We start from the raw sequence: 15488 nt of genomic DNA on the forward strand, positions 1-15488 counted from the left end.
ACGAGGATTTATATTCCGTGGTACGGCAAGCGGCGCGCATCGTGCTGCTGCCGGCACTGTAAGCCTTGAGGCAGGACAACACCGCGATCCCGAGGGCCCGGTGGGATCACCTCCTTCCTCCTTCCCTTCTGCGGACCGAGCTCCCCCTTTTCCCTGTCAGGTGGGAGATCCCGCTGCCACTGCGCGCACCCATTGGCCAGAAAGCCCGCGAGAGCGCGGCCACGTGACTCTGGTGGCGCGGGAGTTCTCCGGTCTGCGGGGTGCAGCGGTGCGGGATCGGTGGTGTGCGGCGTATAGTGGGGGGAGTGCCGCCATTTTGGGGTCCAGACGCCGCTAGTGCTCCTCTCCCGCGGTAGGACCGTTGTAACAGCACTATGTCGTCGCCCGCCTCTACCCCCAGCCGCCGGCGCGGCAAGCGCGGGCGAGGCAGCAACCCGCCGACCCGTAAGTGCTGGGGGCTGGGGTGGAGGCCAAGGGGAGGGGGCGAGTCCCTGACCGCGCCGCTCGTGTCCCGCAGCGCAAGATGCTCGCTCCCCTCCGTCGCAGAGGCGCCGCCCGGATGACTCCGCTTCCACCGGAGAGCTGCAGCCGCTGCCCACCTCCCCGCCCGCCGAGCAGAGCCCCCGCGCTCCCGACGCCCTCTTCTCCAGTCCCCCGCAGTTCCGCCATTCGGGTGCGTTCCCTTCGTCGGTCGGGTTGGAACTGGGCAGCGAGAGGGGGCTGTGTGCTCGTTAATATGTTGCCGTGTTGGTTTTGAGAACTTCTGCCTTTGCAATGTTTTTTTCTTTTTTCTTTTTCTTTTTTTTTTTTTTTTTTTTGTAGTGAGAGTACCTGGTAATTGTCAGTTGCATCACCCTGCAGCTACCAAAGCACTGGAAAATGCGTTTGCTGCAAATGAAAAACTGCATTTGGATGCTATGCTTAAGCAGCAATGTACTTTCAAAACGTAGTCTTGCTTTAAAGTCACTTCCTATAGCTTGTGGTTTGTCAGAAGAGGGGTTGCAGCAGGGCAGGGGGATGATCGTCCCCTCCCGCTCTACACTTGTAAGGCCCCATCTGGAGTACTGTGTCCAGGTCTGGGGCCCCCAGCAAAAAAAAGATGCGGAGCTGTTGGAGAGGATCCAGAGGAGGGCCACAAAGGATGATCAGAGGCCTGAAGCACCTCTACGAGCTTGAGAGAGTTGGGCTTGTTCAGCCTGGAGAAGGCTGTGGGAAGACTTCATTGCAGCCTTCTAGTACTTGAAGGGAGCTTACATGCAGGAGCTTGACTGACTTTTTACATGCTCTAAGAGCGGTAGGACAAGGGGGAATGGCTTTAAACTAAAAGAAGGGAGATTTAGATTAGATGTTAGGCAGGAATTCTTTACTGTTCATTTGGCGGCAGCAGACTTAGAAGAATAAGTCAGAAATACACAGGCAGAGTTTTAGTCCTGCTTTCAGTGTAAAGCGATGGCTTGGTAGCCCTGATCCAGCACTCTCTTCGCAGCTATTCCTCTGGACTTCGATATCAGCTCACCGCTGACTTATGGCACGCCCAGCTCCCGGGTGGAAGGCACGCCGCGCAGCGGTGTGCGGGGGACACCCGTCAGGCAGCGGCCCGACCTCGGCTCTGTCCGCAAGGCCAGGCAGGTCGACCTGCACTCAGATGGGGTAGGTGGATACCTCCGGTTTGTGTCTGACAGTTCCTGTCAGAACAGCTTCCTGTATTTGTGTACGCTTCATTTTTTTTTCTGCAGCCGGCTGAGGATCTAGTCACAGCTGAACAATCTCTTGGACAAAGGCTTGTTATCTGGGGAACAGATGTTAATGTAGCCTCCTGCAAAGAAAAGTTCCAGGTAAGTGAGTGACATTCTTTTTTAATGAAAAGCTAGTTTGTCTTGCACGTTAGTTCGACTTCATACAAACTAAGGGTGTGTACATCCCAATTGAATTCATTTTTTCCTGTCATCTCTGATGTCCAGAAATTTCTTCAGCGTTTCATTGATCCACTGGCAAAAGAGGATGAAGACATTGGCTTGGATCTCAACCAGCCACGCTATATGCAACGACTTGAAGAGGTACTTCTAATGTAGAAAAATGAGATATGTCTTTGGGTTTTGTTTTTTCTTTTTCCTAGCCTAATTTGCTGTCGAGCTAAACGTTTATTTTCAAATATCTTGCAGATTAATATGGTTGGGGAACCATTTCTGAATGTAAATTGTGACCATCTAAGAGCATTTGACGAAAATCTTTACAGGCAGCTCATCTGCTATCCTCAGGTGAAGTACTGCACTTGTTTACTGGCTGTTAAGTGACCTTTACATCTTTCTGTTTATGAACATTTTTGTTTAAATGCAGTCTGTAATTTCTATGTTTACTGTAATCTGTATTTTCCACTTCTTCATTTTAATGTCTTATTTCATAGCAGTTAAAAGGTTTTAGATCTTGTGGGAGGTATCTAATAAATATCTAAATAAAATTAGCTGTTAAACTGCAGTTAACAGCTGCATCGTTTCTTTTGCCTTTGCAACAGTCAAATAGATAAACCTGATTTAACAGTAAGCTGCCTGCTGTGTAGGAAAATGCCAACTGTGGTGGGGTTTTTTGTTTAGTTTTTTTGACATTCCTGGCTGATCAACAGTACTTTAAGATGTATTATGCAGAAATATTCTGTGAGGCTTGTGGTTTGTTAGTGCATGGTGGTCTAAGCTTAACTGTTCCTACCAATTTTATGCAGGAAGTTATCCCAACGTTTGACATGGCTGCCAATGAGATCTTTTTTGATCGCTATCCTGATTCCATATTAGAACATCAAATTCAAGTACGGCCGTACAATGCACTGAAGACCAGGAATATGAGAAGCCTAAACCCTGAAGGTAAACTTGTAATTGCCATATTAGAAAACGATCTGAAGGATTTACATAAATTTATTGAATGCTAACACAGACATTATCTAAAGACTACTTAAAACTGGACTTGTGGTCCATCCAGACCACTGTCATTCATTTTACCTATGTCTGCTTTGGAATCGAATGCTGTAGAGCCCAAATGGAGAACATAGCTGTAAAGGAAATCTTCCTGTCATCAGCTACCTACATTCTTACTTCTGCAATAGCAGAAGACTATTTTGTATGAATACTCATTTTGACTAGTATAATTGTACTATACAGTTATGACTATTTTTGTTTTGTCTATGACAAAATAGTGATATCTAACTGGATGTCCGCTTCCCACGTGAAAACTAACAGGACATGAATCTTTGAATGCTATTTTAAATTTAAGATTGTGATGTGATGATAAAAGTATCTGTATTTTGTAGACATTGATCAACTTATCACCATCAGTGGTATGGTCATCAGGAGTTCCCAGTTAATTCCTGAGATGCAAGAAGCATTCTTTAAGTGCCAGGTCTGCGCGTTCACCACAAGAGTAGAAATTGATCGCGGCAGGATTGCTGAACCATCAGTGTGCAAGAACTGTAACACAACACACAGCATGGCCCTGATTCACAACAGATCCATGTTTTCTGACAAACAGATGGTATGTTGCGCTTTGATATTGGCTGAAACGAAACTTGCTTCCAGTTTTTGCTTCCCCTCTCCCTAATAGCAGCAGCAGCATGGAAGTATGCATCTTGAGAAGGGAGGCTTTGAAATTTGACAAATGTTTTTCTCCCTTCTCACATATGAAAAGGATTTAGTGAGTGTATAAGCTGGGGGAAGAAATACACTGAAAGGGTTAAATGAAATGTATATACATCTTAATTTTTCCAAATGGAACCCTCTTTGTACACAGTACACCCACCTATATCGGGACTAGATGAGCCTTGTCTATTAACAACATTTTAGCCATATCAGTAATAACGAACAATTTTCGTTTTCACTGTCTTTTTTTATTAGTAATCAGTTTTGCTGTTGGGGAGGAGTTGTTTTGCTCTTGATCAACATTTCTAATTGAAAATGATGCAGAAAGCTGTGATAATACAAGATCTTGTATGCCTTGTATACAGTTGGTTTTTTTTTTTTTTGGACATTTAACTTTTTGGTTCTGTTTGTTTTTACTAGATCAAACTGCAGGAATCTCCTGAAGATATGCCAGCTGGACAGACACCTCATACAGTTGCACTGTTTGCTCATAATGACCTTGTTGATAAAGTTCAACCAGGCGATAGAGTTAATGTCACAGGTGAAATTTACTTGATTATTTGCATCTTCTTTTTTAACTGAATTGTAGTAGTTTAATCTATTTAGAGTATGTTTGTCTGGCAGTTGAACACTTCTTACACAGAGTAAGTAACGCATACAACAAATTCTGTGAAATCGAAATGTAATCTAACTTGCATATCACAACCTATGTTTGCTTGTTTGTAGCTTTAGTATTTACAATGCAAAAGGCTTCCTTCTTTCCAGATGTTTGTGTGTATCCCCTGCAGCTATAATCTGCCATCTTCAGTCTTCTGTTGGGCATTTCAGATATTTGTGGGGCTTCACTCAAAACTAGATCAGCTAGGGAAACCATAAAATGGGTGGGAACAATTCCAAAGACTTTCAGTAAGTCGTTTCACAGGTTCAGATAGCATAGTTTTACAAGCAGATGTACTTACAGGAGCTGTGGTGAATGAGAATGTGCAGAACAAGACTTGATAGGATGCACCCACAAGTGCTAAAGGAGCTGGCCAGTGTATTTGCATCTCCATTCAATTATCCTTGAAAGGCCGTGAACACTGGGGAAGGTTACTTAGGGACTGGATGTCACACCTATGGCAAGGGGGTTGACCTAGGCAACTACAGGCCAGTCAATATCATCATCTTGTCCCCTAGGAAGGTATTCAACAAACCAGCTTACTGTTTTGCCATTCAGCCAACACCTTCCTGGGATGCACATAGGGGCATTGCCAGCAGGTCAAGGGAAGTGATCCCTTCCCCTCTGCTCAGCACTGGTGACCCCGCACTTGGAACACTGGCTTTCCAGTGCATGAGAGGCTTGGACATACTGGTGTGAATGCAGTGAAGGGATGTGATTTTTTTATTTTTTATTTTATTTTATTTTTTTTTTAGAACTGAAGACTGTTGTATAAGGAAAGGCTGAGATAGTTGGGACTGTTAAGCTTGGAGAAGGCTAAGGGTACCTTACTGTGTGCTTACACATGCTGGGTTATGAAGACCTGAGAGACAGACTCTTCACAGTGGTGCTCAATGCAATGCATCAGGAAATGGGCACTTTCATTTTCACTCCAGGAAATTCTAATAAAGCTTAAGGAGAAGGTGTTTTTTATTCATGTTTGGATGGTCAAGCCTTGGAACAGGTTGTCCAAAGAGACTGTTAAGACTCTACCCTTGGAGGTGGTCAAAACATGACACAGCTGTAGTCAGTGTCCTCTAGCTGATTCCAGTTTGAGTCCCCGGCTAGACTAGACAATCTGCAGAGGTCCATTCTGACCTTGACAATTCTGGATTCTGTGCTTCTGAGAACGTAGGTAAGAAGGAGGAAGCATCTTAAATAGTGTCTGCAGTCAGGAGAGTGATAACAGAGAATAAATAGGCCTTGTAATATTTCAACTACATCTTAAAAAAGCACTGCCTTAAAACAACTGCTGTACTACCAGCCATTATACATTATAAACCTGTTGTTAAATTTGGCACTTAGGTCCTGACTTCAGACTTTTTTTAGTAGCAGGACTTCCAAAGGCATCTAGCCTTCAGTTTTCTTCTTTCAAAAACACGTAAGCATTTTCATTGTTGAGAACGCTTTTGAAAGGAATGCTGAACATATACTCAGAAAAGCCAAGGTGCAGACAACTTAAGTATATTCCATCATCTTCCAGGTGACTTACTGGTAGAGGGAAATAAACTGATTGAAGTCATCCATTTTGAAAAGCTTTACTTTGCAAAGGAAAAATGTAAAATTTTCAGTTTGAGAGTTAACATGTTTCTTTTATCTAATGCTGTCATTAATTGTGTTTAGGTATCTACAGGGCAGTCCCCATTCGAGTTAATCCGAGGGTCAGCGTTGTAAAATCTGTCTATAAAACCCACATTGATGTCATACACTATCGCAAGACTGATTCAAAACGCCTGCATGGTGTTGATGAGGAAACGGAGCAAAAAATGTTTACAGAGGAACGTGTGGAACTTTTAAAAGAGCTGTCTACCAAAGCAGACATATATGAGAGACTTTCTTCAGCACTAGCTCCAAGTATCTATGAGCATGAAGATATCAAAAAGGTAAAGTGAATTCTGTATTTTGCTTGTAAAACATTGCTGAAGTGCAAGTACACTTAATTATTTGCTACAGAAATGAGACTTGAAAATTAAAAAAAAACCAACCAACAACCAGAACAACACTGGATCTCGAGCGGTCTTAAAACTAAGAATCGTCAGGATAGAGTTGGTTATTATTGTGTTCAGGACTCAATTCAAGGGAAGATGTTGAAAAGGTGGGAGGACAGCAGAACTGGGAGAACAAACCACACTCAATAGCGTGTCTCAAATTATAATTAGGCACTGCAACAGTTCTCTTTAAATTCATGTATTTTTCTTCACAGGTGTGTGCATTATCATAGTTTATGGGCTGCTGGTAAGGCAGGAGGTTTAAATTCAAGACAATGATTTTTTTTCCTGAAATGTCTTTTCTATTTTTTGTTACCTCCTCATCAAACTAATACGGTGCATCAGATGTAGGCAGCTAGGTATAAGAGTTGAGAAAAGCTTGGGACCCTTCACTGAGGGACAGTCTTCAAGTTCAGACCAAATCTTCACAGAAACATCCCAAACTTCTTTCTTTAATACTTGGAAGTACCCGAGAACTAATATGAACGGGTCGCTCCATGCCTTTGCTGTAAGTTTTCTGTGCTGAAAGAAATTGTACAGAACCGTTCCATGAAGTACTTTTTTTTTTCCCCTGTTTTTGCCAGCTGCCATGTACTTGCCATTGACTATCACTTCTTTTTATTGACTTTTTAGCATATTTATGCTGCTGGGGGAAAATATATATATTCATATATAAATTTATAAAATATAAATATATATAAAAAATAGTGGAAAGTAATGGATTTTCAGTCTAATAAATCTGGGAGAAAAAAAAGCCACCTCCTCAATAATTATACCTTACTCATAAGCTTAGAAGCCTATGTTTATACTAAAAATTTCAGTATTGTCACAATGTTAGATATTAGTTGCTTTTATTTCCTTACAAGTGCTGCAGTTGTAGACTTTCTTCAGGACATATAAAGGTGAAAGTACTGGTAAATTCCAAAGAAATAAAAACCTTAAACACTTAATTTTTGTGCATCTAAAGAACTTTAAGTACTTTTGTGAACATGTTTTTTTCTTTTTTCTTAGAAGAAAATGATGCTTGATTTTTGTCTAGAATAAAAAGCTGATACAGCAATTTTTTTGATGACACAAAAGAGGTAATAATACTGTGGTCCTAGATTAAGTATAGCCTCAGCATAAACAATAGTCTGTTCTGGCCTTCCAGTTATCTGCGGAATTGACTACTGAAATTGATTGTATATATTTTGGAATAGATATGGAGAAATCTAGCTTGAAACTTCAATTGGAAGCTATGTTGTCCCTAGTAATTTAACTATATGTAATTAACTTGAAGATATTTATAAAGGAAGAATCGTTTTAGACTTACAAAGAAAGCTTTTGAGTGTTTTCTTTCCTATCATTTATTTTAGCTGTTTCAGTTCAATAGATGGTTGAATGCAACAGTTAGATTGGCTGTTAACTATACAGGAGTTGATATTTTGACTTCAAAGAGCATGTCTGGTTTTTTTCCAGGGTATTCTACTTCAGCTCTTTGGAGGATCGAGAAAGGATTTCACTCACACGGGAAGAGGCAACTTCCGTGCAGAGATCAACATTCTTCTCTGTGGTGATCCTGGCACTAGTAAATCCCAGCTGCTCCAGTATGTGTATAACCTGGTTCCTCGAGGCCAGTACACCTCTGGGAAAGGCTCAAGTGCAGTTGGTCTTACTGCGTATGTGATGAAGGATCCAGAAACTCGGCAGCTGGTTCTTCAGACAGGCGCTCTAGTACTTAGCGATAATGGCATTTGCTGCATTGATGAGTTTGATAAAATGAATGAAAGCACAAGATCAGTACTTCACGAAGTAATGGAACAACAGACTCTCTCCATTGCAAAGGTAGATGTCTGCTTAAGTCCAGATTCTTTGTCCTAAGCATCAGCTCACAGTAGTTGAAACCAAAAAGTTACCAGAACAAGGGTTCGTGCTTTCCTAGTGTTGTCAGTGAATCAATCCTAAATTATGTAACATCTCATGTATGTAGGAAAGCCGTGTTCTTAGCATAAACTGTATTATTTCCAGATGCTTTGCTTCTTGCTTTACTCTAAAAGGTTTCTGCAGTGAAGTTTTAGATGATGGAACCCATTAAATAACACTGATCCTATGAAGTTTCTGGATTCAGAACTGCTTTTTCATTTTGACAGGCTGGAATCATTTGTCAACTGAATGCTCGTACATCTATTCTAGCAGCAGCTAACCCTATAGAATCACAATGGAATCCAAAAAAGACTACTATTGAAAACATCCAGCTTCCTCACACGTTGTTATCAAGGTACTGAACACCTCCTCCTTGCATGTCTCATTTTTGAGACGTTACACGTCGTGAAAAGGATTCAGTATGGTAGAATCAGAATTGCATCTTCTGTATGAGTGGAGAACTGCCTTCTAGTATATTCATCTTGAACAGAAGATCTCATGAGATCTGTAGATCTCTTTATTTTTGTTTTGGTTGTGTTTTTTTTGCTGGCTTCTTTTTTTTTCTTCCCCCTAGTCTCGTGATCATCTTCTGGAGGAGTTACCCTGAACCTTGCAGTAGTTGATAACTTGAACAGAAATCCAGCATGATTTTCTTAACCCCATACAAGTTTGAAGTGAAACACTGATGATTAGGGAACTTGCACTATCTTGTCTTCAAAGTGCCTATGTTGAAAGCAAATCCAAACTGTGATTTGGGGGTGGATGATCTCTTCAGGTCTCTTCCACCACCTGCAATTCTGTGACATCTTGTATTTATATGAGCTTGAGGAAAAAATACCTTTTCAGTTAAGAGCACCCTCCATTTACCATAGTATCTCTAATTGTGAAGTGAAAAACCATAAAACAAACAACTAAAAATTGCAGGAAAGTATACACGCTAATACTTGATTCTTATCCCATTCAGATTTGACTTGATCTTTTTAATGTTGGATCCACGTGATGAAGCCTATGACAGGCGTCTTGCTCGCCACTTAGTTTCACTGTACTACCAAAGTGAAGAAAAGTTGGAGGAGGAGTACATGGACATGGCAGTACTGAGGGATTACATTGCCTTTGCTCGCAGTTATATAAATCCCAGATTAAGCGAGGAAGCAAGCCAAGCCCTTATTGAGGTAAAGTAATTGCTGTTAAGAGTGTTCCAAGTCTCAGCTGACTTCTCAAGAAGGGCAAAATGCCCAACTATTTATGTTTCCTATCTATCAAAAACCTCTAAAAATCACCAGGTTTTTAAAGGAAAGAGGGATTCGTAATGGAAGTAATTCTGTACTCTAATCCTTAGGTTACTTTTTGAGGTGTTGGCTTGATTTTTATCATGTTTGAAGCATGGGGCTTTCCACGATTGCTGACAGTCAGGGCTAACAAACAAGGGATGAAAGAGACTTGTAAATAAGGGCAGTAACAGGATTTACTGAACTAGTTGATGCCTGTCTTCTTTTCAGGCATACGTGGACATGAGGAAGATTGGAAGTGGCAGGGGAATGGTTTCTGCATATCCTCGACAACTCGAGTCTCTGATCCGACTGGCAGAAGCCCATGCTAAAGTACGCTTTTCTGAGAAAGTTGAAACCATTGATGTAGAAGAAGCAAAACGCCTCCATCGGGAAGCCCTGAAGCAGTCTGCTACTGACCCAAGGACTGGCATTGTAGACATATCCATTCTCACTACAGGTCTGTGTTTTTGTAGTGATAAAACTGGGATGTTTGGAGGCTTTTGTCATTTTTAAATGTAACTTAACCTCTCCTCCATAGCTTATTTCTAAAAGGTGATTATTTTCTTGTTACAAGGAATGAGTGCAACTGCTCGTAAGCGGAAAGAAGAGTTGGCTCAAGCCTTGAGGAAGCTTATCCAGTCCAAGGGTAAAACACCAGCTTTGAAGTATCAGCAGCTTTTTGAGGATCTCCGAGCACAGTCTGACACAGTAAGTTTCCTGCTTTTTTTTTTCCTCATTAATATAAAAGCATGGTGCTTTTCCAAATCAACATCAACATGTCCTCAAATCACATTGTTAATTTGACTCCAGTTCCACTGCATAAGCTTTGATTTCTGAGTCTGTCACCTCAGAAGACAAGAAAAAAACAACTCGGCTACAGGGTTCCAGGCCAGATCTAAATTACAGAACAATATATTCAAATTTATGGGGAAGGGAAGGAACCTTGGTAAGAGAAGTGGGAAGAAGTAAGGTATTTTGGTTGTTTTTGTTGGTTTCCCTCCATCTTACTTGACTGATCTCTTCTCTTTAAGGCTGTCACTAAGGAGATGTTCGATGAAGCACTTCGTGCCTTGGCTGATGATGACTTCTTGACTGTGACTGGAAAAACTGTTAGATTGCTGTAAGTTAGTCCTTCCTTGCAAGCCAGTTGTTGTGGCTTTTACTTCATCTTCCATACAGTGCTGGCAGCCTGCAAGATCTTCAAGTTTGGGGACTCTATCACTTGCTATAAGTGCCACTTAATCTCTTGTGCTGATAGAGTAGTAACCATTATGAAGGTCTTGAACGCTTTAGTTGAATAATGCTATTTACATTTGAGCAAATGTAATTACTAGTATTTTATTGCTGTGTTTTTATGTTTTGTAGAACATGCTAATACCATTGTACGCATTTCAAATTGAATTGTAAAAATTCATCATAAATGACTCTGATAAATGCAGTTTGACTTTGCTCTTATCTGTAATAAAGTTATTTGATTTAAAAGCCTATATGCATATCTGGTGATAAACACTTAGATTTAAGATTTGTAATTGCTACTAGAAATCTTTGAGAGCATGACATGTTGTACATGTACAGAAGTACAAGACTCATGTACTTCTGTGTTAGTATCCTCACAATAAAAAGACAGGTATCTTCTACTTGAAACTTGAAAGTTTCTTAATGTAATCTTAATTATGACTGGCTAAATTAAGATACCACCTGGCATTACAATAAGGATGGGTAAGTCCTGAAAGAACAAGGTTACAGTATTGCATGGCTGGAGAATCTTCTCCTGTTTCAGCTGGGTAGGTATGTGTGCTCTCACCTACTGCATGTCAATCACTGCTACAGTTTAAACAGCTGAACTAACAGAAGAGTTCTCTAATTCACTTCAGTGCAGACAGCACTGTGCTCATCTCAACTGCTTACTTAGCTATTTCAGGTTAAAAGGGTTGCCCTCCTGCACTGTGCACTCCTGTACCACTGCTTCCAACAGAGATTAAGTGAACTTGTATCATTTGAAAAGGGGCACCTTACAACCTAACATTTCTTGCTACTGGCTTGTTAGGAGCAAAATAGTGTTCATTTCACTGTAGCTGAACTTTCAGTGATTCGCTTTCAGTGCAAAGGAACAACTTTCCTTCTATCCCAGTTAAAAATGTGACGGATGTCAGAAGCACTGGTTTAATACAATTTCAAACTCCCTTAAATGCTGGAGTCAGATTCTCGAATGTCATCTGGTCTATGGATCTTATTTCATTCTCTGCCATTTTATTAGCTATGTATCTTCAAAAGTATTCTCACATGCCCTCTCATTTCTCTGGTGTAATGTACCTTTATTTTAGTTGCCTTTTATGTGAGACTGAGTTCTAAGCAGTTACTTCTCGCTTAACTTTTGAAAGCTATGGCTTGCATAATTTTTCCATTTACATTACTTGATCCATCAAATAATGCACCAGTTTACAAACCTTTCTTTTTGGTACCTCCCTTTGTCAGTTGGAACAGCACTGTAACATTTTGTTAATTACACTTCCTAGTTTTTGAAAGTTTTTTTTTTCTTTTAAAGACATGCACAAACAAAGCCCAGAGATTCAAATACAGTAAAGCATCTGGCTTACAGCATCAGTTTACTCAAGTTAAAATTGCTTGCCAGTATGGAAACTTCCTGTGGAACAGAAATTAAGCTGTTTATCCGATTCCAAATGTAAATTGAATTGTTTATCCACAAAATGAAGTATTCTAGGAAATTGAAGAAAGGAGTAAATAGTTCTCTGTAAACCAGATTTCAGCTCCATTAAGAGAACTGTTCGGTTTTATTAAAAAAAAGGTGAATCAGATTATGTTGTTTGGCGTATACAGTGTCACTTGCATAAAAATCCCACTAGGTGGCTCTTAAAGCTTGTATGTAGTACCTGACAAAACTCATTTTCAGGGTTTGTTGAGTTTGCTCTAATTAGCAAGGAGAGCAAGTGCCACTTTATAGTTAGGTAGATACAGAATGGAAATGCTTGTAAACAGTCTTGGTTAGAGGAAAAACTGATTTCCAAATCTTAAACGCTCCCATAGCATGAAATGTACAGAAAGCATAAGAAAGATATAAATCATTTACTTAGCAAATTTGTGAATATTTTCCTTATTCTATGCAATAGAATATGTCCTAAGTTGTTGCTTTATTTGTTTATATTTATACGTGCTGTCAATAGTTAAACTCATTTAAATCCAAGTCATTTGAAGATTACAACTGGGGAAAATAGCATGCCCAAAATTTGATACTCTTAACGTTAGAAACAACAGTCTTCTGTACATACTGAAGAAGATATAAAAAAGTTATAAGCCTACTGGCAGAAATGATCTGTAATAAACTATGACCTCTAAAAGTGGTTTAAGATGATCTACACAGGTGCACTTCTAATTTTCTAGCTCACAAAGCAGTCACCAGCTACTCTAGGAGTGTGAAAACTAATACAGGGTAAGAGACTAAAAAAATGTTGCTTGCTACCACTACTAATGGTTTCAAAGTGGGTACTTTATTTCTCTGCTGTCACAGACTTAAATGGGAAGTGACTGATCCTAGACATGACCAGTTTTGTTAGGCGCTTCAATAGGAGCAGGTAGTGTGAAGTCCTAAGTGAGCGTGACCTGTCAAGACTATCCCCCACCCATCACACTTGAGATAATGTGTGTATTCCTTAAGACCTTGTTCTTCTCAACTTCATCAAGCTTTAGTCTTAATTTTGGCAGTCACTCTGGAATTCCAGTTTTGTCTTTCTAGAAGGCTCTTAAACTTCCAGGATTATCACTGGAAAAGAAGAAGAATCTTCAGTACAGTTACTGAAGATTGTATGTTAAATAGCTGGTCAGGGAAATGGTTCGATTCTAACTTGTGGAGTATGTTTTTGTAACGTCATTATCTTAGAGCTGCTGTGTAATTTACCATCTGGATACACGCTATGGACTGAAGGAAGTAATCATTTTGCAGTTGTTTGTTTCTGACTGTGAGACCACACATGATCTTGTAAAAATACACACAATGTTTACTTAAAAAGCATAGGATTCATCATTCATAAGGTAAACTGACAGTCAATATGGAAGCTGTCAGCCAATTCTCAGATTGTATGGCTGCCTTACAAACACCATCTTGAATTATTTAGTGCTCAAAACCAAAAACCCACTTATTTGAAATAGTAAGGCTTCAAGAGTACAGTTACTCTATAGAATAACCACAGCTAGGTTCCCCTTCTAACTGGTATCTTTGGACTCTCTACTATGAAAAAGTATTCCAGTAGTCACAGAAACTGAGCAGAAAACCTATTGATATAATTATTATTGCATATGGTGTTGATCCCTGAAGCACTTTATTACTATAGTCCTTAATCCTGCCCAATGCTGTATGCAGTACTCAAGTGTCATTTCCTCCTCACTCACCAAAAGAAGTAACTGTGACAACCTTCGGAGTGTGGCATTTCTCACCCAAGGAAGAAATGGTCACATAAGCTTGCTGAATGAGGAGCTAGGGAAGACTTCCTTACCAGTTCTAGTTATTGTAAACCAGAAGCATTTCCCAGTTGCCAATCTTTTTCAGAAGCACCAGAACCCTGGTGGATGACAGGTTGGTGATGGGCCAGCAGTGTGCCCTGGTGGCCAAGAAGGCCAATGGGATCCTGGGGTGCATTAAAAGGAGCGTGGCCAGCAGGTCAAGGGAGGTAATCTCCTGGAGAGTCCAGCAGAGGGCCACAAAGATGATAAAGGGCCTGGAGCATCTCCCCTATGAGGAAAGGCTGAGCGAACAGGGTCTGTTCAGCCTTGAGAAAAGAAGACTCAGAGGTGATCTTATTAAAGTTTATAAATATCTTAAGTGTGGGAGTCAAAGAGACATGGCCAACCACTTTTCAGCGGTCTGTGGGGACAGAACAAGGGGAAATGGCCATGAACTCGAGCATATTAAGTTCTGCACCAATATGCAAAGGAAATTCTTCACTGTGAGGGTGACGGAGCACTGGAACAGGCTGCCCAGAGAGGTTGTGGATTCTCCTTCTCTGGTGATATTCAAGACCTGCCTGGACACCTACCTGTGTAGCCTGCTGTAGTGGGCCTGCTTTGCAGGGGGGCTGGACTTGATGATCTTTAGAGGTCCCTTCCAACCCCTACAATTCTGTGATTCTGTGATCCAGACTATAAGCAAGAGAATGCAAATACTGTTCCAGGACATAACCAGACATTACTATATCCAAAATTTAAGGCCAGAAAGAATTAAGACAGAATCAAGCCTAGGTATCTAATCTATGTAATGTCCATTGAGTGAGTTGAGCTTCCAATCTCTAACAATAATGTAAAGCTAAGCTGTCTACCTGTGCTATTTGTAACCTTAACTCAGTTTTAGTTGCATAGTATCTCAGCTTTGCTTTTCAATTCATATACATCTAAGCAGGAAAGGTAAAGAAAGGGGAGGCAGCTAATTCTCAGCTCATCTTTTAGCCTCCAAAGAACAGCTATTAAGCTCTTAATCTCATACTGCATAATGATGAAACTCAAGTGCCAGTATGTAAGCAGATTTTTCTGCACTAATGTAATAATTTGGTATCTCAGTATCTTTCTAGGTCAACAGTCTTGACAACATCGATTTGGTTAATAGTTCCACCCTTGTTCCACTGCTATTTAACAGCTACTCATCAGGATCCCACAGTTCCTGTCACTGTTAGAAGTAATTGCACCTGGGATGGGGCAGCCCTGGCTGTATGTACAGACTGGGGGGCGAGGGGCTGGAGAGCAGCCCCACAAAAAGGGATCTGGGCATTCTGGTCGGTGACAACTTGAATCTGAGCTGGCAGTGTGTCCCGGCAGCCAGAAGGGCCAACGTACCCTGGGGTGCATTAGGCCCAGCACTGGTGGTGAGGGAAGCGGTTGTCCCACTCTGCTCTGTGTTGTGCGGCCTCACCTCCAGCACTGGTTGCTGGTTTGGGTGCCACTGCATAAGAAGGATGTAAAGCTATTAGAGAGTCCAAACGAGAGCTGCAGAGATGGGGAAGGG

General features: G+C 40.9%; 1 protein-coding gene across 1 annotated transcript; it reads left to right on the plus strand.

The window, feature by feature from the left end:
- Positions 5-10968, plus strand: MCM4 (minichromosome maintenance complex component 4). The gene is made up of 16 exons (XM_021388242.1): positions 5-444; positions 518-673; positions 1487-1650; positions 1737-1835; positions 1962-2057; positions 2163-2258; positions 2717-2855; positions 3299-3519; positions 4044-4164; positions 5944-6203; positions 7767-8132; positions 8438-8565; positions 9175-9382; positions 9710-9938; positions 10056-10189; positions 10513-10968. The coding sequence occupies exons 1-16, from the start codon at positions 375-377 to the stop codon at positions 10603-10605; spliced, it is 2580 nt and encodes an 859-aa protein (XP_021243917.1). The 5' UTR covers positions 5-374; the 3' UTR covers positions 10606-10968.

The sequence above is a fragment of the Numida meleagris genome, chromosome 2, assembly GCF_002078875.1.
Source record: "Numida meleagris isolate 19003 breed g44 Domestic line chromosome 2, NumMel1.0, whole genome shotgun sequence".
In the NCBI taxonomy this organism is placed as follows: domain Eukaryota; kingdom Metazoa; phylum Chordata; class Aves; order Galliformes; family Numididae; genus Numida; species Numida meleagris.

Coding starts and splice junctions, on each gene's coding strand:
- MCM4 (XM_021388242.1), top strand. CDS start 375: ATGTCGTCGCCCGCCTCTACCCCCAGCCGCCGGCGCGGCAAGCGCGGG. Junction 445..517: donor AGGCAGCAACCCGCCGACCC/GTAAGTGCTGGG, acceptor CGTGTCCCGCAG/CGCAAGATGCTCGCTCCCCT. Junction 1,651..1,736: donor TCGACCTGCACTCAGATGGG/GTAGGTGGATAC, acceptor TTTTTTCTGCAG/CCGGCTGAGGATCTAGTCAC.